Source organism: Oryzias latipes, chromosome 19 (genome assembly GCF_053564925.1).
Source record: "Oryzias latipes strain Hd-rR chromosome 19, Olatipes_Hd-rR_3.1".
NCBI classification, from domain to species: Eukaryota; Metazoa; Chordata; class Actinopteri; order Beloniformes; family Adrianichthyidae; genus Oryzias; species Oryzias latipes.
The window spans coordinates 12514576-12537869 of NC_136255.1; the positions used below are offsets into that span (position 1 = coordinate 12514576).

The window sequence follows — 23294 nt, forward strand, 5'->3', positions numbered from 1 at the left end:
AGATCTTCAATAAACACAGGTGATGTTTGAAGGATCTTTTTGCCTTATTACTTACTCTCTGCTGCCTCTTTAAATCAATGTCAAGCTGGAGGGTTCAATTAGCGCTCAGAGTTTGTGCTGCCTGTGATGTGAAATCTGCTGGGCGAGGCTTTCGCTCTCATTCAGGGTTATTTGGGCCTAATAATCCACTCCAACTGGGTGTTTGTTAAATGTTGCTGGAAGTCCTTCAGCTCCCTTTTTTTTTTCTTCTCTCCTTTTGGAGGTTTTTTACTTCAAGGTGAAATTTCAATCAGCATCCTGCTTATTTTGGAAGCAGATTATGATTCAAGTTGCCTGGAAATGAGGCAGCCTGTGGTGAAAGACTGGCCGAGATGAAAGGAGAAACAGCTCAGCCACAGTTAGCAGTTTACCACCTTTCTCTTTTTATTGAAAAATAGAGCCGTTATTTCCACTAAAGAAGAGTGAAGGAAGTGAATATATTAATATGCTGTGAAAACAGAAGATGAAACACAAACAGTTCATATTTGGAGATGAACATTACAGCCACTGAATCGAAAGGAAAATACAAATCCTACCAGCTTCTTTGTTTGTTCAGCCCCCCCCCCCTTAACATCTGCTTTCAAAGACAAACTTTATTTAAATTCTTAGTTTATTCTGGAGGTTCCCACATACAGTTAAGACAATTACATACTCTTTATGCATACTTCAGTATTTAAGTTGAACGCTTTCGATAAGTGGACTGCTTTTTTAAACAAAATCACATTAACAGCGGTGCGACTCTCTGAAAGTCGCTAATACTCCTCCACCAAAGTACCGACCGGCTGAGAACAGGAAGTGGAGTCTTCGATGGCGCCGATTATATTTATACTTTTAATATCAGCCGACAGTCTTAGAGCCAATATTTCACAGCGGCTCTACGCAGGATCCTAATCATTTGGTCCAAGAACACGAGAACCCAAAGTTTGACTGAAGTTGTTCATGTCTGCGCAAAAGTAACTGAAACTCGTAGACGTTTTCCCAAAATGCAATGCCAAATGGAAACAGTGTTATGGGTAAATTGTGACGTAAATTGTGCAAAGATATGTATCAGCTGAGAAACAAAAAAAAAAAGTTATTGACGTTATGTAAAATAGTAACTCATGTTAGTTTTTTGTAGCAGGACGTCTGGATGAGTGTCGGCTCAGGCAGCGTCTAGCAAAACTAAAACATCACAGCTGCGCAGTTGGGGAAAAATTCCCCGTCAATTTCCCTTTTCAGGAATGTCCTCCAACAAGTTAGCGTCAATAGTGTCAACATTCTTTTTCACTTGTTAGTTAGAAAGGGATGAGTAAAAAGAAAAGAAAAAAAACAACGTACGCTTGGCACTTTCCTCCAAACCATTTTCAAACTCTTCCATTTTCCTTTAAGACTTCCCGATTCCATGGAAACGCCACACGTTAGAGCCACAACAGGAAATCCGAGGTGTTCGTGATGTGGCACCTTCAAATTAAAAGACTTTTCTCAGATGTATAGCTGACAGATTGATTGAGTTTTCCGTACAGTCTAGAGAAAAGGAACACCTGTCTGTTCCTGCAGCAGCTCCAGCTGGCTGAGAGCCCGACATCCAACACGTTTAATGAACAGACCGGAGAAGGCCGTGTGATTGGTTGGTTTAATCATCCCTTCCTAGAATGTGATCTGCATGGCATAGAGGAGGTGATAATTACCAACTCGGGGGTCAGTCCAGAGACTCTCCGCCCTCTGGAGCTACCATAAAACTTGTTGATACACCCGTTTCTGGCATTTAAAGGCATTTTACCGCTGACCCGCTGACGTCGTGTTAGAGAGGACAGCTGATTTCCACGATCAACACTTCTATCGATCTATCAGCAGGAATGATGTTGATGATGAACTCAGCATTTAGAGCTACTCGGTCATTTTTATGTAAAGTCGATACATTGTTTCTTATAGTACCTTGTAGTATTCATAAAGATAAATATCAAAAATCCCCCCAAGTTCAACTTTTAAGACTCAACAATCCACATTCAGGGAGCTCCGTTCCTTAAAACAACGAAAAAACAAATAAATATCCCGACTGGATAATACAGATCTTCCCAAAAGAGTGATAAAAATAATAATAACAACATACCATCTCAAAGATAATTGGCTAGATCGTCTTTCATGTTCTGTAGAAACACATAAAGATGTGAAAATAGCAAAAGAAAAGTCCCTACACTCAGACAGGAATAGAAAAAGTGATTGCTGCATCTGTTTAGTGTCTATTTAAAAGGCTCTCACTAGCTCCTCAGTGATTCCAAACGCTTACAAAACCTACTTGGGTTATGGCAGCATTGCTTATTTTCACCGTCTTGATTCCAACCATCGGCTTTGCTTCTTTAGAAAAAGACTGATTTTCCCAGTTGACCTTCTCCAATAGGAGTTTCAACAGAGCCAGTATTTGTTCAAAAGTTGTAAAATGTCCAAACGCATCGAGCTTAAAGTTGAGGTGATGCAAAGATTGCATTAACCAACAAGTCTAGAAAGTTGGCGGGTGAGTCAGTTGTCTAACACGTCTTCCCTATAGCAGTGACAGAGGCTTGTTCTATTCGTGATAACAGTGGGCTGATGTTAGATTGAACCTCGTCTGGCTTTGACAGCTAACCTCTACTCTGATTCCTCTATTATGTAGGGCTGTGAGAGTCCATGGGACTGGGTTTCCCCTTGATTGGAAGGCTGCTCACGGCAGCGATATTTGCTTTGTCTACAGCCTAATCTCATCGTCATCTTCATCCATGTACGTAAAATCTCTGTCGCCTTCCCCGCGTGGCGAACTGTACTTGGTACTTTCCGTGTCTCCATCACGGAGGTGGTACTGTGGCCTCTCGGAACCTGAGCTGGACACGGAGCAGCTGTCCGTGTTGTGATGGTTGTTGTTCCTGGCCTGGAGCTCTGGCGAATAGGGTTCCGCCCCCGCCTGGTGCCGGTGCGTGCCGCGAGGCGGCCTTGTGGGAGCCAGCTCGTCTGCGTCGTCGTCGTCGATGAGGGGAATGTGGGACGGGGATGCGTACCCCTCGCTGCTTTTGCCTTCCTCGTAGCCGAGGTCGTCGTCCTCCCAGCTTTTCTTTTCCATCACGCCCAAAATGTCCCAGAGCATGGAAGGGCCCAAGTCAATGTGGAAGGACATCATGGACTCTGCCTGCTTCATGCCACCTCCCCTAGGCATGGACGGAGGCAAATCCGTTGCTTCGCCAAAATTTCGTTCATCCATCTCCATGTCCACAGTAGCAATTGCTGCCGCTCCATTGACAGGCTTGTCTTTAGTGTCCGTCAGTGTCTTCATGGGACTGGAGGAAACACTCTTGGGCAGCTGACTGCCTCTGCTTGCACTCTCGTCATTTAGATAAGGCAGAGAAATGGCATTTTTCACAAACTGTGACGAGCTAGCAGAAGGCAGCGTCATATTGTACTCATACTTGTCTCCTCGGTTCACCGAATGAGACCTCTTACTGCTCCTAAAGGTGCGAGAAAGAAGCCCCGGTTTGGAACCGGGAGAGCTCTGCTTTGTCTGCGGTTCCCTGGGAGCTTCTCCTGTCCTGGTGCTGAGAAATGAGGTGTCGCCAAAAGCGTCACCTCCTCGCCCAACGTGCATGGTGTGGCGGAAGTCCCCCAGTGGAGCGCTGATCATCTCTGCAGTCAGGTCAGCCCTGGACCTCCGCTTTGACTGGTTGGAGTGGTGCACCAGCTGCTTCAGAATAGGCATGATGGCAGCGTCTGGGAAATCCACAGGCGGAAACGAAAAAGGATTTAAAGGAGAGCTCTATTGGAAAACCTTTTGGATATTGAAAGTCAGAATCATTCCAAGTTTTCTTGAGGTTTGGGTTTCATCTTGACAGTGAATCTATGAAGAGCAGAAGAAAAAAACAACAACATTAAAATCAGATCATAAAGAAAATATTATGGAAACAGAAACAGTCAAACTAGCATGTTTTGGGTTTTTACGCAGACATAAAGATCTACTCTTATTACTACCCCATCAAGCATAGAAATTTCACAAAGTGGAAAAAGCTTAAACTTCCTAATATCTCTGAGAGTGTTATATAATAGTAAAAAAGGGGTTTCTAGAACAAAATTCACACACATCTACTTAGAATCCCATCATGACACTATCAGTCAGATTTTCAATGCTAACGTTTTTGTGGGGATTTTTTTTTTGGTCTCTAAAACAATTTTTGGGGATCTTTTCCTTCTGCTGTCGGCTTCAGTTTTCCATGGGATGCAGTGACTGCTGTTCCTGTCTTGTTCTCATTTAGGTCTGGACTCTTACATAAGCAGAAAGACAGAACACTGGGAGCCAGAACACGTCGAGCTGACAGGAAGAAAAGTGAAGAAGAAAAAATGCTGTGCTTTTTTTTTCTTCCTCCAGTTGGATAAACTGACGGAATAATTTAGGAGTTCCGCATCCTTTTGTCTTTTTTGCCATTTCTTTATGGAAAGATATCATGTTTCTTCTCAATATTTGTGGGTTCTCTTTGTTTTCAGTTTTAAGGACATGTAACCACGACCATCTTATCCTAAAATCACTTTAAAAATACCTTCAATATCAGCTCTTGTGAAAAGCTACCATTTTTTTAAGGGTTTTATTTTCCTGACTTGTATGGATCAATCATTTCCTGTTACACAAAATACTAAAATGTATGATAAAACAAAATCATAACTTGTAACTAATACTTGAACCACAATCTAAAGAGATTCAGGATGGAAAAGATGCTGAAACTCGCTCCCACATGTGATCATGCTTGTCTACCAACTCCAACAATAGCCACATTTGTTTTAGCTAAAGGGTAATACCATCACTTAGTGTTTTCAGGCAGAAGCTGAAGCCTACGGTCTTGGTTTGCTTGCGTATTTCCCTTGTGAATCTATGAATGGAGGCCTCACTCAACAATATGAAAACATTTGCATTTCTGACAAAAAAAAACAGCTATTCAGCTGAAAAGGCTGTAGTACTACAGGGAACAGAGTGAGGCTTGATACGCTATACAAGGTAGTGCATCTTTTTTTCTCCTCCACTCTTTCAAAGAATAAAAAACACAGACAGAGCAAATCTTTTAGGCTTTTACTTTCTGCACTCTTTCATTGAAAACATCAATTTATTTTCTGCTGCTAACCGAACAAAAAGAAAGAGTCGTTTCATATTTGAATCCACGAAATGATTTGGGTTTCAAGTTTACGCCACTGTATCAGAGCTTAGTGTTATGAAAGCCATTTAAACAGCAAATAAAAGCCAAATTGTAAGCTTATAGTTTAAAGCTGGGAACAAACAAATACCCCAGAATTCCCTCTTAGCAGCACTCAAAGCTAAATCTTTATTCCATCCATTGTGTGTTAGCTATTTACAGCTAAAACTAGCTGGCTGTGCAACTGAAGCCTAAAGACAACTCGTCAACTGATATGTTCTCCCCCCACTGTTCCATGAGTTTTGTGTTTCTCTATGGCAACATCAGAGATGGGTTCTGGCCTCCTGTTGGATTTCCTGCCTCTAAGCTAGCTGGTGACAGAGAGAAAAAAAAGATTTCACCCCCAACGAAGGGGATCAGCTCATTTGGCTTATCCCTGCCTGGTGGCCACATGCAGGGTTATAAGACAACCTCTGCAGCGCTAAAGCTAAAGAGGAATGCGTTTGATGTGTCGCGTCACAGGAAGATGTTCAGTCTCAGCAAAAAAAAAAGATGTCAGTGGGATCTCAAATATCAAAAACGTGCAGATGTCACTAAAGGATCCATCGCATCATTTGCCCGTAGGCAAAGCTTGATGTTCGACACCCACTCCACCCTAGGATAATTAGGACTGTAGATTTTTAAAAAGATGAAGTAATCCTACATTCCTCTCTGGGGACTATGTTTCAAAATACCATTTCACATTAAACTTTTAAGCCCTTCATTAAAACCAGTTGAGGATGTAAAGTTTAACCGTAAACTATGGAAACCCACTGGTCTGTACCTCTTTAGACTTCGTCAAACGGTCCACAAACCAGTTGATCTAAGGAGTAATACGCCCTCAAGTACCCTAAGAATGTGAACGAATGCTTACAGTTTTCACAGGGTATATGAGTCAACTGGATGCCCCACATAGATCCACCAGCAGAAACATTGGTGCTTGCAGGATAAACAAAAATACAAGTGATTAAAGATGTTTACAAAACTTTGATGTGCCAATGTCTACATATTCCATTCATTATTTAGAAGACAGAATATATCAGACAGAAATCTGTGGAGCATTAAGTGTACTGACAGCCCGGCATGCCTTAATATGCAGGAGCAGTGCGATGGGAAATCTCTCCGTGCTAATCCAGCTAGCACAAGCAAAAAATAAATAAATAAATAAATAAACAGAGTCACATCCATGCATTTAGACTACTACTCTGAGCCCCTAAAAGTAGTTTTCATCTGTAGTTGATGGTCTGTATCAATAACGTAACTTGCTGCATCAACCATATTTAGCTATTTAACAAAATATTTAATGTTGGAGCAAGTACAAAAACGTATCCCGACAGCAGTTTCTTTATTCCCCCATAAGCTCTTTAAATTGGGTGTCAGCCATCATTATTATGCAGAGTATACCTGGGGTTTGTGTAATGTTGACGTTTGTTTCTCATGTGGGTTGTAGGTATATAAGGGTTTTACTCCTGGGAAATAACTCCCAACAACAAATTGGCATTTTAGTTTTGTGTCAATACTTGGGATTAAACCTGATTCCTACAGGATATGGGCCAACAGTGTCACAGGCGTCTAATTGGCACATTAGCTTTCTGTGATTTATTTTTTTAAACACTAAAATGCCACTAATGTCCAGTAAAACTCGGCAAAAATTTTGGTTTATCATAAAAAATGTAAATAGCTTTCTAGCTGATCAGACACTTTTTATACCAATTTGCTGTTACATTACAAATTTGTCTCTAAACAATAATAAATTAACCATTTAAAGAGATGTAGTCAAATCTATTTGAAATCATATTAGGGAATTGAATTTATTGATCTGAATGGTCATTAACATCCTTTACAGCTTTCAATACAGAAAGCAATGAGATTTATATGTGTAGAAGGAAAAAAAAACATCCCAAACAAACAGAAATCTGTGCATGCTAATGAGAGCAAAGCGTCATCAACAAAGATGCGAGATCATCTTCCTAAAAATGTTTGTTTTAGCTGAGAACGATTGCCTTAGTCACGCTACCAGCTGATGACAAAGCCTTTACGTAACCGAGCACTCACAGCGCCATGTGACTCCGGCTCCAACTGAGACGAGTGGTGACGGGGCTATGAATGATTAAGAAGCTCTTATGCGGGCAAAATGACATCACGGCCAGCAGGCTCTTCAGCGCTCAGCCCCACTGTTTGTAATCCCAAGGATGACACACATCACACTCATAAAGACCTGGCAACCGGCTCTCCTTCAGCCGCTCATGCAAAATTACCAATGAGCAGATACAGACCTTTTGTTTTTTCCTCTGTCTATTTCTCTCTCACGGTCTTTATTTATTTAAAAGTGACACTGAATGCATTATTTATTTGCAAATTGGAAGACTCAATACAAAAATCTACTAGTAAGTGAGGAAGGAGGCTATTACGCAACAACTCTGGTTCCTATTTATCTCTGAGCTTGATTTAAATGCATAACAAAAAAGACATTACTCAACTTTATACTCAAAAGAGAAAGTATATTTTAGACTTTCAGCTATATTTTCTGTTGTAGAACAGAACAAATGCAGAGTCCTAACCCTGAGTTACCTAGGGCTTGCTGAATCTCTCTATCCTATTGTTAGCTACATTGATATGTTAATCCATTTATCAGTTAGCCCAACCTTCTTCAACAATCATAATGAAGTAGTAAAAGGGTCTGCGCGACAATGCAAAGTTCGTAGCTATGACAACAAGCGTTTGCAAATTTAATTTGCCCCCTCTTTGGTCCAGACCCCAACATCTGATTTCCCACGGGGAGGAGGTCCTTCTCAAAATATTGAAATGACAACTACCAACAGATTGTGAAAAACTGAAGTAGAGAGGAGTTAGAATGACTAAACCTAATTTTTTAAACTTTTCCTGTTTAAAAAAAAAAAAAAGCCCAACATTAGGCCAAAAATGTGGAAGGTGAATATTTTTTTTCTTCTCATTACACTAGAATCAGCAAAAGATTCTTAAACTCTTGCATTAACTTGTAAAACTGCAGAACAAAAAATGTTTGACATGTTTCTCAGCACTGAAACCCACAGAATTGTTTAAAAAAAGCATTCGAGTTGCTGCAAGTCAGTGTACGTATGCTTAAGGGACAACGTTGGTCTTTACAGGTTGAAATGCAACAGTTCGTCAAGAGACAGTCTATAGAAGTTAAGCATAATAAAAAAAATCCAAATAAAATACAAAATTATACAGGTTGTATGCTTATTTAGTGCTTTTCTACCTTGTTTAAGGCCAAAGGACCTTTAAAGTCACAGGTCTCATTCTGCTGCTATGCAAGGCGCTAACCTGGGGCCACTAGGAGAAAAGTGGGGTTCAGCATTTTGCCCAAGCCAATTGTTCTTCAACACCTGAGCAGGCAGGCAGGGCGGGAACTGAACCAATACACCCTGTGAGGCCTCCAAATACATTTTACTGATACTGGTGATGCTCCAATCAGTGATTATGAAACTAATTCTGACATTTTTATGGCCTTGCATAAGTTAGGTGAGGCGCATATTTTTGTTATTATACTGCAAGTAGGATTTTATATTAGCCCTGCACAAGAAATCGCAAATGTATCGTTATTACGATTACAAGCTGTGCAATTCGCATATCGCAAAAATTGTGATAAATTGTAACCTTAAATGTACTAAAACAATCTTCTGGCAACTTGAAGTATTTAACAAATCAAATAAAACCCTTTATGCATTTGACCAATCGGATGGACCCCTTCATGTTGTTGACCAATCAGATGGAGCCCATTATGTTAGATGCTCGCTTCCTATCTAGACTACAGTCATTTGGACTGTCTTTTAAGTATGTTGACCCTTATTTAAATTAAACTGTTCCAGTAAAATTTATTTTTGGTTGTTTTGTTATTTGTTCATGTATCGCAAGTTATGTCATCATCGCAATATTGTTGTTTTCCTCAAACCGTGCAGCCCTAATTTAGATAAAATAATAACCAAGACATAGCTACACACAGTATTATGTTACTGATATGCAATCACACTCAAACAAATCTACAATCTTTAATAATATAGGTAGTTAAAACTTGTGTATTTTTGTATTCAGAACCAATAACTGTAAAAGAGAACTGGATAGAGCGAGTGAGACGTCAGCTATAGAAAAGGACTTACTTCCGGTTCCAACCAAATGAAGCAAATTCAGCTATATGTCCATCGTCATCTTGAAATCAGACGTCCTCAGTAAGTTGTGATTGGTCTGGCGGTCTTAGTCTACATTTCTATGGCAACCACTCTCTCCAATCAGTAATGAACATGTTAGAAGGCCACACCCCTTCCACTAAAAGCAGGCTCAAGAGAATGTGTTAATCAGACGCTGTGATCGATCGACACGAGGCTGCCTACTTTTATTGAGGCATCGGATTGGTCAGTTTTTTAACTTGAATATCTTGCACTACAGTGAAAAAAAATGACAAATACATTAAGATTTGGGAAAACATGTTAGAAAGATTTAGCAGATGAAGCATGATTATAAATATAATGACTTAGAGATAGCTGTTTATTTCTCAATAGAAGTTTATGAGGTTTTAGCTTTTTGGGACCACCAGGTACTTCCCATTTGGAACGCGGGGGGGGGGGGGTTACTCAGTCCAGTTCCCTTTAAACAGTCAATGTTCAGAACCCACAGCAATCTATTAAGACAGAGGCTACCGAAAAATAGGCAACTGTTTGTCCCGTTATACAACCTGTGGTGATTTGTAACAACTTCCCTGCACCAATCTGAAGGCCCAGACACACATGCTAACGCCTCCACCTGTAGATTCTTTTGGTAAGTTTGAGTTTTGCTAAATTATTTTTGAAGTAAAATCTTTGCTTTATTTTTATTTTAATAAACCAATAATGAAATAAACTTAATTATTAGCTGTGCAGGTTTTCAAATAGTTCTTAGAAAGGGAAAAAAAAATCTGTTAATGCAAAAGGCCAAGATAATTTTAATCAAATGTATCTACAGAATAAATGACAAAATAAAAACGTTTTTAAGTAGAATATTTTAAGAACGTAAAACATGAGGGCAGTAAGAGACGTTTCCAGATGAGCACAAACCTGATTAGGGCCTGGATTTGCAAAAAAAGTATTGCTGTGAGCTCATTCCATTCAAGTACTAATTCACATACTTGGTGGTTTCCGAGAAAACAAGTCTCACCACACAGATAACATCTGACACAACATCAAGTTTATGTAGCACAACAACATGGTTTTGTTTAGTGACACCCATTCATATCTGAACAGTGCATCAAACCAAAATTTAAAATATATTTTATTTTACAAATATGTCTGATTCTTCTCTGGTTAGTGACAAGACTGTAAACTCTTCTTGGCTCTTTTATTGCTTCTTGCTACACAAAAAAAATGTCTCTCCCTGTTTAACCTCATTTCTAGTGACAACACTCCAAGGCAAAACCTGTTTGACGAATGGCAGAAATATTTCGAGCAGAAACAGACTGTGAATGTCAGGAAAGTTTAACCCCACCCCTCTCCCCCTCCACCCACATGTCAAAAACATGCATATTTCACAAAGGTGAATGTCTGTCTGGTGCTTAAAATGATTTAAAGAAAAAATGGCGCCAATTTTTGTAAACAAAGCCAGAACGTTTCTCATCATCATGTAGAGGTAACACAGATTTTGAGAGATAAACAAAACTTTTACCAGAGCTCTACATCCTCTGTGTGACTGCATTTGTGTAAGAGTGTGTAAACTGTAGCAGGTTAGGTTCCAGCACCCTAATGCCCCTGAGAAAAAAAACAAAACAAAACCACCAGAGGATTAACAAAAGCATTTTCAATGCGAGCAAATAAAACCAGCACGCCGAGGCTGGCCGGCGACAAAAGCTAGGATACAGAAAACCTCACAGCAATGTCACTGAAATCAACCAGCCTTTTACAGCCAACCCTGTTTGTTCCTAAAAACTCTTGTGTTTCGGAAACTCTTTTATGCTTTTTGGTTTGTGTGGCACAAGTTCACACCCAGCAACATGATCACCATGAGAGCATGTTCAGAGATATTCTTTTTCAGCCTTTTACCCAGAGGGCATTGGACGACCTTTTTAAACCTTTTCCAGTGTTTCCAGTTAAGTCGGGCCTTTAAAAACTTCAACGGCCAAATAAATCACAGGGTGTCTTCTTAAACCCAAAGAGATAAAGTGTGTCACTTTATTACAGAACAAGTCTGGCCTGAAATACTTCAATCAAGACAGATGTTGCACAAAAATACACTCTGTATCAAACCCCATTCCCTCTAAAAAGTCCATATGGAGCCACCAAAGAGAAATGAATCCTTATAAGAGCCAGTCAAGGGTGTCCCTACTGGATTTACTAATGCCAGCACAACCACAGACGGGTTTTTTTTTCACCCTGCTCCCCATGAAATGTGTCCAAACCCTCATTACTGCGACAGTAGAGGGATTGTGCTAAACTCAGTGTGTATGTGCTCGTGCGTTTTCACATGAGAGTACTTGTATAATCATCGCAATCCTTCTCATCAGTTGCTGACTAACAGACAGCATTGACGCTTGGTACAAAGGGTCAGGATCTAAGCCAAGTGGTTAAATAAGCCGTCCAATTTCTGTTGTGCCATGATACAATGCAGAAGTTCTACTGAGGATTGTTCTATAAAAGACAGAGAGGGAATACATGCTCCTTTGCAACAAGAAGCCTGTCTCAGTGGACTTGCACAATAGTGTAGTGAATGAGATTAATGCAGAGGCCACGATGGCTCTTATTTTTCCTAAGAAATGCAGGGTGAGAATCTGAGCCAGTTTAAAATGATAACTTGTGAAAAAGAAAGATAAATTACCAAAAGATAACCCACTGTGACCAGGACAAAGAGGGTCCAGGCTCAACAAACTTGTTTTGTAAAATCAAAAAGGGGCCTCTTAGTGTGATTGCAAGATAAATGGATGTTTTCTGAAGAATGTCAACTCCTCAATGGTTCTTGGGTGGGTTTTATTTTACCAGCAGCCCCCCTGCTGAAGTCAAGCACACAGCCTCAGCAATAAAGGTCTCAGCAGAAAGCCCCGACTAACAAGATGAGTTTATAAAACCCTCGTGGTGTTAACTTTAATGACACCTAACAGCAGCCAACAAAAAAAACACTTGTTAATAAAAGAACATACAAGCCCACTTCAACCTGATAAAAGCTACTCACAAAAGCAAAACTTTGGATTAACTGGGGTCACAGATTCTATATTCATACTCCCTGCTGTTTCCACAATAAAACCAATTTACAGATATTTTCCCTGACATTAGTGTGGTGGATATTCTGATGAACAAGTGGAACAGAACGAATTAATGACTGAGAATATTAACATGCAAACCAAAAATCTAAATGTTGTGTGATTTCTTTATTAGTTGTTGATGACCCCCCCCCCCCCCCCCCCCCGGCCATTCTTGCAAAATTCTTAAAAAAAAAAACTGGGGAACTCATTTCAGTTAGGGACGAGACTGTAGTCCCTAATTTGTCAGGTTTTTCTCTACAAGGTTTGAATGGATAGATCTAAACTCCATTGTGTGATTGGCTGTATATACAGCTTCTAACTGTATGGCATCAATTGTTTTATACATGTGCATTCACAGTGGAGAATCCTCCATCCATCCATTTTCCAAACCCACTAAATCCCTTTAGGTGTTGCAGGGTTGCTGGAGCCTATCCCAGCGAACACCCTGAACAAGTCACTAGTCCATCAATTATTCAAGCCCAGGGAGTCACCAAATAACCTATGAATTGGTACATTTTTTATTTTGCACAGAGACCACATTAACTTGCTTTTACTGGCCTTGTTTTGTAATATTAGCAGAGTGAAAATAGAGATTTTTTATGACATACCATAAGCTTTCAGATCAAGTCTCTTAATCACCATGGACATTCACACATTACCGGACAAAAAAGATAAATCAATCCATCTGCACACACACACTGTTTTAAACTTTGCTGTTTTAAACATTCGCTCTCTTTTAAACAAATCTTTTATCGTGAATGAGCTCATTTTAGACAACAATTTAGATTGCCTTCTTTTAACAGAGACCTGGCTGGGTGCTGATGCTCCTGTTGTTCTCACTGAAGCTTCCCCACTAAATTTTAACTTTTTATTTTCTACCAGGGGAGATAAAAGAGGCGGTGGCACTGCATCGATTGCTCGTGGCTCATTTGCAACCAAAACAATCACGCTACATAGCTACTCCTCATTTGAGCATCATGCATTTTCTTTTAACAGCCCATCTATCTTATGTGTTACTGTTTACAGACCACCAAAGCCTCCCTCCTGTTTTATTCAAGAATTTTCTGAATTTTTATCTGTAATACACTCCAAATATAGTAGAGTTTTAATAACTGGTGATTTTAACCTACATGTTGATAAAGATAGTGATGCTCATGCAAAGGAGTTTCTTAACCTCTTGCATTGTATGGATTTCACACAGCATGTCACACAGCCTACTCACAGCAGGGGGCGCACTCTAGACCTGGTGATAACCTATGGGCTGTCCTGCAGTGTGTCCTCTGTTGTTGACATGGCTGTGTCAGATCACTATTGTATATTTTTTAATATCACCAGTTTTACTCGACAGGAAGCTCCAGCGAGAACTGTGAGGAAACGATACATAACTCCTGATGTGGCTGCAAATTTTATCAATATTTTACATCAAACTCCCGCTCATATTTTACCTGCATCATGTGATTTTATGGTTGAACATTTTAACAACAAACTACAGTCAGCCATTGATGCTGTAGCTCCACTTAAAACGAAAACGTTGAAAACTAAAGCTACAGCACCATGGAAGAACGAACCAATCAGAGCCTTGAAACGCGAATGCAGGAGAGCGGAGAGGAAGTGGAGAAAAACAAAGTTAACTGTACATTGCGAAATTTTTAAAGAACAGCAAACGAGGTACAGTCATGCAATAAAAAAAGCCAGAACCCTCCACTTCTCAAACTTAATTTTACAAAACAAAAATGATCCTAGAGTTCTTTTTAAAACAATAGACAGTTTAACTAAAAGAGACTCTCAAAGGTCCTCCATAGCAGCCTCAGATGCTGTATGTGAGAGTTTTGCAGACCACTTCAGGAGTAAAATCAATGCTATTAGATCTACTCTTTTAATTCAAAAAGGTGTTGCTTTTAATGAATCTATAGCATTGTATTTATCAGAGGAAACACTGGAAAGTTTTGTCCTGGTTGATGCTGTGGGACTTGGTCAGGTTTTCTCCCAGTTAAAGCCAACCACCTGCCTTTTAGACCCAATCCCCACATCGTTGTTGAAAACATTTTATGACTTCTTTGAGTTTGAGCTTTTAAATATAGTAAATTACTCTCTTCAGACAGGTGTCTTCCCTGCTGCCTTTAAAACGGCAGTGGTGAGGCCTCTTCTGAAGAAGAGTAATTTAGATCCAAACAACTATAACAATTATCGTCCAGTATCCAACTTACCATTTTTAAGTAAAATGATTGAAAAAACTGTTTTAATCCAATTTAATGAGTTTTTAAATAGAAATAACATATTTGAAAAATATCAATCTGGTTTTAGGACGAACCACAGCACAGAGACGGCCCTTGTTAAAATAGTAAATGATATTAGATGTAACCTGGATTGTCAGAAACTCTCAGTTCTGGTACTACTGGATCTCAGTGCTGCTTTCGACACTGTAGATCACAGTATTTTACTCAACAGACTGAGAGGTTTGGGCATCTCTGGTACTGTACTAAAGTGGTTTTATTCCTATCTCACAGATCGAAGTTTTTACGTAAGTATGGATACTTGCTCCTCAAGGGTCTTCGACATCAACTGTGGGGTCCCCCAAGGTTCAATTTTAGGCCCACTACTTTTTAATCTATACATGTTGCCACTGGGGGACGTCATCAGGAGGCATGGCGTTTGTTTCCACAGCTATGCTGATGACACTCAACTCTACATCGCCGTGTCTCCTGATGATGAAGAGTCGGTCAACACACTCTTAAAATGCATTTTAGACATTGAGTCATGGATGGCGGAGAACTTTCTACAGCTAAACCAGGACAAAACAGAGGTTTTAGTGATCGGTTCTGAAGACAAGAGAGAGATAGTTTTATCTAAACTAAAGAATTACAAAACTTCTCAGTGTGTGAGAAACCTGGGTGTCATTTTTGACTCTGAGTTGAATTTTATCCCACAAATTAAAAACATCACAAAAACAGGATTTTATCATCTAAAAAATATATCCAGAGTCCGCCCATTTCTCTCTCTTGCCAGTACAGAGGTGCTAATGCATGCTTTTATTACCAGCAGATTGGATTATTGTAATGCCCTGCTCTCTGGTCTTCCCAGAACAAGAATAGCAAATCTTCAACTGCTGCAAAATTCAGCAGCACGCGTTCTGACGAGGACCAGGGGGCGGGAACACATTGCACCGATTTTAAGATCGCTGCATTGGCTCCCTGTGCAATTCAGGATTGATTTTAAAGTTCTTTTATTGGTTTACAAATGTTTTTATGGTCTCGGGCCTTCATATTTATCTGACATGATTTTAAAGTATGAGCCCTCGCGGACCCTGAGGTCCTCTGATACAGGCCTTTTGGTTATCCCAAAAGTTAGAACAAAAACGTACGGCGAGGCCTCATTCAGTTTTTACGGACCTCGCCTGTGGAACAGCCTCCCAGACAGCCTCAGGGCTGCAGAGACAGTTCATGTTTTTAAAGGAAGGCTTAAGACCTACCTTTTTAATTTAGCTTTTAGTTGAATTTTAGGATTTTTTTTATTTTATTTTATTTTATTATTTTTTTTAATTATTATTATTATTATTATTATTTTTAATTTATTATTATTATTATTTTTAAATATTTTAATTTATTTTTCTTTTAACTAGTTTTATATGTGTATGTAAATACATTTATTTATTTATCCTATTAATTTTTAAGACGCTCTTACTATTTCATATGCCTATTAAGGTTTATGTAATTATTTGTTTTTTTTGTCCATGTTTTATATATATTTTAATTTTATTCCTTTTACATTTTATTACACTCCAGTGTTTCCCTCTGAGGGATCCTCCACATCAGTGACTGACCCTTCTCAGTGAGCGGGGTCGCTGCAGTGGGATCTCCTGGGTCTGACTCTTTTGATCGGATCTGGGGGGTTCTGTGGTGGTGTACTCCGTGAACTTGGGTTGGGGGGTCGCTGGTGTGGACATGTCCCCAAACTATCGTTTTCCCACCTCAGGACAAAGCCAGGTCTCTACATTCTATCATTCTATCACTTTTTTATTTATTTATTTATTTATTTATTTATTGATATGTGTGTGTGTGTGTGGGTGTGTGTGTGTGTGTGTTTTTGCGGGGGGGGGGGGGGGGGGGTTGTCGCACGGTTTGTCTTGTCATCTTGTTTTTAAATTTTATTGTATTTTATGCACAGCACTTTGAGTGACATCTGTTGTCGAAAAAGTGCTATATAAATAAAGGTTGATTTGATTTATCTCCTTTATCAAGCCATTTACACATGATCACTGCCAGAAGGCAACGGTACAAAAGCAAGTGTTTTTCAAAATGTAGACTAAACATGCAGACAGAGCAGAGCTGCTGTGGCTCTGTAACAAGCGGATGATAACACACTAAATCCACATTAGCTTTTTAATTATTAGCTGATGGTAGGATCATCCAGACATGTGCTTCTGGTAAATCTAGTAACTTCTATTGTCTATATTTGGAAAATGACTGCAATTGCTGATGGCTTTAAAACTCCTAATGTTTTTAAACATCTAAACAGTTAGTCGGTAAAAGCACTGAATGCTTTTTTTGAACTTGCATCTTCTCAATAAAAAACACCAGACTGTGGATTTAGGTCTAGGCCATTAGCCACATCCTTCTTCTCCGTCAAATGGTTATTTATTCTTGTCATAGGATGTTGAAACTAATAGGCATGTTTTTGTTTAGTTTGGCATGAGGTTTCGCTTCAGAAAATAGCTCTGGACAAAAACCTTGGTTACAAGAATCGTCACAGGCAAACTGGATAGAGCCTGAAGCAGCACCATACTTTCCCTCAGATCTTTGTTTGAGGAAAAAAAGGTTTAATTAGAAATATTCTTCCTGTTGATGTGTTAGCCAATCAAATAATATGTTGGGTTCAGAGGAAAGTCTTCTAGTTGGTGTCAGAAACTCTAGATCTGTTTTTTTTTTTTTTTTCGACTGTCCGTCTCTGCTCATGCCAGGCTTGTTTGTGAATTCTGAAGGCTACAATGAACAACATAATCAGCAGCTCAATTAAATGAATATCATACAACATGACTTAAACAAAGGACATTTGTTTTTCTACTTTAAAAAAAAAAAAAAAAAAATCAATGCATTTTTATGAATACATTTAGGCCAGCAGAGATGGCACTCCAGGCCCTGATGGCCCACTACTGATGAAGACAAAAACGTCTTTGGAAATTAAGGGTATATGGGTGAGGGGGTTGTGTAGTTGGGGCTGTTTTTCTACCTGAAAAAAAGCTTTTGACACTATAAATCATAAAAACTACTGACTAAACTAAGGAAATTAAAATTTTCCTTGAAAACCATAAATTGGATTTAATCATATTTATCAAATAGATCTGTCAGTTAGGATAAATTATTGTCATTCCCCTCCTCTCTCCATCTATACAAGTGTTCCGCAAGGTTCCATTCTGGGGCCTTTACTTTTCCCTCCCTACATTATGACCTCCCTTCTGTTTGTTCCAACATCTTCATTCAGATGTATGCTGATGACACTGTCATTTATGCACATGGTAATGACTTGTCGGAGGTGGCAGAGAAGCTCACCAAAACGATGGGTCATGTTGCAGAATGGTTGGAACAGTCAAGTTTAAGTTAACAAAACAGTTGCAATGTTCTTATCCAAAAACAAACCGTAAAAAATTCTAGCTGATGCTTTTGTGGCAGGAAAGAAATAAAAAATTGTTGAGAGATTTAAATATTTTGCCATTTTAATTGATACACATGTCCAATTTTAGATTTATTAGGGCAAAACTGATTTATGTCATATATTAACATATACACATTGAATTATATTATTTGCCTGCCCCTCCTTGTCTGATCTGTCACATTTGTGTCTTTTTAAATTGTTTATATAATTCTTACTATGTGCATGTTTTTCTTATTTATGTGTATTTTAAATGATTGTTTATTGTATATATGTATTTTTTCTATTAATGAATTTAATTTATGTTTTGAGGTTCTTATGTTGACGAATAAAAAACCACAAAACGCAAATGAAACTACAGACGATAAATAGCCTTTGGGCTAATTCTGGCGCATTGCAGCAATGCTTTTAATGTGTCCCTGTTAAATAAAAAATTAAATAAAATAAATAATTAAAATTGTGACATCTAATGGTGAATACATATTTAAGACCATTTAAGAGTGGATTTAGAGCCACACTGCTGAGGTTCAGCATCCAAATCAAATTCTTTGAAGTATAAAGGTCTCTGTGAAAACCTGCAAATCTGTCGACCTAATGAGAAAAGTTCTGACTCCAAAAGATTTTCTGAATCACAAACTGGTTTAACTAAGTCTTTAAAGTTCCATGAGCTTCATTGAACAACAATCACATTTACTTCCACTTTGTCCAAGTTAAAGCCTTCAAAAAAATACTTGATTTAACTATTTAAACTCCTTTTTAAATCAATAGTACTATTTTAATAAGCAAAGTATGAGGGTGTATAGTGTATATGAGTGAAAACGTTCAAAGGCTATCAGAGAAATTCCACCCCTGGATTCAGACTTCGACACCGATACACACAAATGATGTAGAAAACTTAATTCATTGTATTAAGCCCAAGAGTGTCACACAAGGTATAATTGGGAAGAGACACCAAGCGAACCCTTGTGTCACACCCAGAGGTAGGTATGCGAACAAAAGTGACGTTAAAAATTCATGCACTCACACCCAAACAGGTACGTGCGACATGGGGCTCAAAGGTGACACCAACTATTTACAGTGATTACATTCTCTTATAGAGACAAAGGCCTGCGATTCTTATCTGTAAAGGAGAACCTCACCGAAGGCCATACACGGCACAGGATTACTAACCTGGAAATGTCCTCTCCAGCACAGCCAGGAAAGATATGTGAGCCGATACTTATGAGGAAACCAGAAAATCTCTCAGGATATTTTTTTTATTTTTTTTTTACTTCTGCTATTCAATAGTTCATGTGACTCTTTCCATCCAGAGATCTGGTTTCCTGACATGATTTTGTCATCTGTGTGGCTCGGAGGTGACCAAAGTTAAGCCAACAGACTTCCTGTGTCTTTTCAATAAGCCTTAGGGGGAAAAGGCCATCTGCTTTTATTTCCATTCAGAGCCAGGAAACAATAGAGGCATACTGGACTTGACAAAATAGTCAAGGCCTGTACCAAAGCTGTCTGTTTAGAGCCAACAGCCACACCTGTTTTTTTTTTTTTTTTATTCAGAGAACGCAATTAGAATGACCCCTCAGAGGAATTAAAACGATTTCAGGATGTGTGCCACATGGAGACTTAGACATGGTAAAGTTATTAAGACACAGGTTAGTTACTAGTAAATCAATCAAAAATGTTCTGAATGTTTATTATGTGGTACCAACCCAGTGAACTAGCCGTGTGCAGACATTTGCAGCCATTAGGACTGGTTCTGCCGGATGACAAAAATGCAGCAGGGCTTAAACAATGAGTTTTGACTTGAGGCTGTTAGTAGAAACCCATTTGGAAATATGCACTCGGAAGTTTTCAATTAAGAGTTTTTTTAAGAGTATTACAAGCAAATGAAACTGTAGTGTTAGATGAAAATACAGGTAGGGTAACAGGTTGGTTTTGTTCAGGCGTTTACGGAAACCGACACATGGGTGGAAATGAACGATAGCACATCGGAAGAATAAAAGACAAAGGCTAAGACCAAATTCCCAACCTACTCCCCAACTACTAAAAAACTATAGGATGCGGGATCATCTAGTGTCCTGGATTTTAAAAGCAATTTGGAGATCATGCTCACTATTACTTTTTTTTTTTGTTTTTTGCTGTTGTTTACATGGCAAATAAGTAAATAGTAGATTCCTACAGCTATAAAAAAAACTGGGAAATACAATTGTGCACCGTCCTTCATTCTAGCGTTATCTACCTGGTCTCATTCATGAACCTGACACCAAAAGGTGGAGAATCTCTAAATAAAGTGGAGTTCCTGTTTTGTAGTTACCAAGTTATAACCTTGTGAGTTTCTTCCAAACAAAGGCCTGAAGACAGCAGAGGTTTGCTGCTTAAAACATAATCAGCTTTCTTTTTGGGCGGGGCGAATCCTCCAATTGTCTGAAACAAACAAACTTTCTACAGGGATTATTAAAATAAATTGATAATCCCGTGTTTTCCTGACACACCATCTGAAATAACAACACACGCTTAAGAGGAAATGTGGAAAGCTCTGAATGAAACACACCTTTTTCCTGAAAGATGTAAATAATTCACCTGGGGGGGGGAAAATTTACCAATTAGAAGCAAGTACTGTGACCTTTGCTCAGCTTATCAGATGACTTGCTGGATAAAAATGAAAGAAAAACATTCTTAAAGAAATAAGTAGTGCTTCAAATGTTTTATAAAATACAAGGAACTGATTTTATGTATTTAGGCAAACTCAATGACAAACTTTATGACTAACACCTGAAGTCAGCGTGCTCACAAGCCTTCATTGCTTAACAGACGTGTTCTAATATTGCAATGACTTCAGCACAGTTGGAAAAGCCGTCAGCCTCCTCGGCACCATCCTCCAGTGCAAATGTAATAGCCTCTAAAATAGAAAAATATAAAAACAAGTCAAAAATGAAACCCGCACATACTCCCTTCTCCTCTAACAAAACAGATCTTAATGGAGAGTTATCTGCCTGAAAAAGGCCATAAACCAGGGAGATGACAGGTCCACTTTGAGCTGTAATACAACACTGGTTTTCCCCGAGAGAGAGCAAAAACTAGGAGAAAGTACGAAATGAGGCAATTCTTCCATGACAACTCAAGTATGAAAACCAGTTCTCCCATTTCTATTAAAAAAATGCTAATTATAATCAATGATTCATCAAGCCATATGACAAACCCTGCCTGACAAGCTGTTGTTATGGTCTGTTTGTGCATTTCTTTTTTGCCCCACAGCAAGGTCAGAGGGCAACATTTGTGCAAAGACAACACTAATGCAAAGCCCATTAGTCAATATGGCCGACTATTGTCCAGACAGACGATTTGACACCACCGAAGAGCTGGGATGAGTGGAGAATAATGATACGTCGGCTTGCAAAAAAAAAATAAAACAGATCTGCAAACTTTACGGTCAGCGTGAGAGCGTTTAGCCGAAGCACGGTGGCGGAGGAGGTTTGGCAGATAAACTCAAAGGGTGAAGTAAACAGTCCGGCTCCAAAGAAACAAGGATTGAAGTTTGGGAAAGCAGATTAAAGTAGCTGAAGGTGTTAAAATGTCTTGATAATATTGGGATTCCCTGAGAGTAATAATGTTATGCAACCCTCATCTAAGAGCACTGATGCTCTGGAAATCCATCTGCCTCCTGCTATGATTAAATTATGTTCTACACTGGTGCTGAAAATTGTTGTTTAGCGGCACAGATGGAGTTTGAAAAACTTACAAAGTACTTTTTTTGTAGACTTTTGTCTTTGTTTCCCCCAAAATTTTGGTAAATCATTTTGTTTGCCATTGAATCAACATGTTTTACTGTATTTATTTTCTCAATCTGTGGTTTAAAAAGGGGGGGGGGGGGGGGCACCAATTGCTTGCTAAAAAGTTTAATTTGTCAATTTTAAGAAAATATTTAGAAAAAAAGAACTTGTAAAATGGTCAAAACATTTAAGTTTAACTTGTGGAACTTTTTTAAATAACAATTCTGATTTTCTAGAATGGATCGAAGGGATTTTGTGTTTTTCTTTCTGTTCCTGCCCCTTGTCTGGATGATGTAGGACACTCAGGAGAGTCCGGGGCTTTTGTTTTTGTCCCATATGGGACAGCCAAGAGCCCGAAGAGACTGCCAGGCTTCCCAGCCCCGAGAGCAGATTTGACATTCAAATGAGATGCAGATTTAACACTGTGGGTTTATTCTAATAACTAGTTCTAAACACTCCCAATAAGCAGAAAGACACAAGCCGTCGTCCCCTGAAAAGGATTTACCCCAAGGAAAAAACAACAAAACAGATTCTCCATTTTTTTTTTAGCCTAAACACTAGTAACACAAAAAGTAAAGTTAGCTTGTTTGGGGTCAAAGAAACCGAAAAGTTTCAGATTTTGACCTTTAAAAGAAAGAAAGAAAAGGGAGTAGACAAAGAGTTTGGTTACCTTCACGTGGAGAATAACAGAGGAGCAGTAGTTCAGGCCAGAGCTAGTCCTCGGGATCCAACGTTCGTTTGGTTTGCATCTGTATGGCAGACGTAACCCGCACTCCTCCTCCTCCTCCCCCTCCTCCTCCCACGCGCCTCGCGCTCCAAACAAGGACCGCCTCCTGCCAAGATTTAAAGGGCCAGCGTCCCATTTATTTACAAAGCAAGAATGGACAGAACTTCAACTTGATGGGGATTCCTGAAAGAGCCCGTGCAGCCTAAAAATGAATACGTTATTAAATAAGGGTGTAACAGTTAATTGATGAATCGATAAATCGATGTACCATCCAACCAGATCGGTCTGTATGTGGCAAGTTGTTAATTTTATCAAATTGACCTACACCATTATAAAATTGTTACAAAAAGAAATAAAGACAAATACTTTATATATATACAACAGCGGCAAAAAGTGATCAAGCCTTTCATTACAGTCCATTATGTGGAAACACTTTGAATTTTGCAAAGACGTGACCATACAGTGACTATGTCCAAATTCCAACCCTGATCCCTACAAAAATAACTATATAGTGCACCATGCACACGGAGAATATGAACTCACCATTTTCACAAAGTGAAAATCAAATTGTTTTGAGATTATTGCAACAACTATTTATGAATCCACTGTGTTTCGAAGATGAAAACGTTGATGATTTGTTAAAAAAATACATTTTTTGCAAAAATAGTTCAAACACAATGTATTGTGGTCTATATTTACTAATATAGTGAGCATTGATGCAC

At 39.0% G+C, this 23294-nt stretch overlaps 1 protein-coding gene across 1 annotated transcript; it reads right to left on the bottom strand.

Moving 5' to 3' along the window:
• Positions 1 to 398: 398 nt before the first annotated feature.
• Positions 399 to 22663, bottom strand: cdc42ep4b (CDC42 effector protein (Rho GTPase binding) 4b). The gene is made up of 2 exons (XM_004080587.4): positions 22516 to 22663; positions 399 to 3877 (listed from the first exon to the last, which is right to left on the bottom strand). The coding sequence occupies exon 2, from the start codon at positions 3737 to 3739 to the stop codon at positions 2741 to 2743; it is 999 nt and encodes a 332-aa protein (XP_004080635.1). The 5' UTR covers positions 3740 to 3877; positions 22516 to 22663; the 3' UTR covers positions 399 to 2740.
• Between the last annotated feature and the right edge of the window lie 631 nt (positions 22664 to 23294).

What these genes read in the sequence shown, in the direction of transcription:
- cdc42ep4b (XM_004080587.4), bottom strand. Translation starts at nt 3,739, where the DNA reads ATGCCTATTCTGAAGCAGCTGGTGCACCACTCCAACCAGTCAAAGCGG.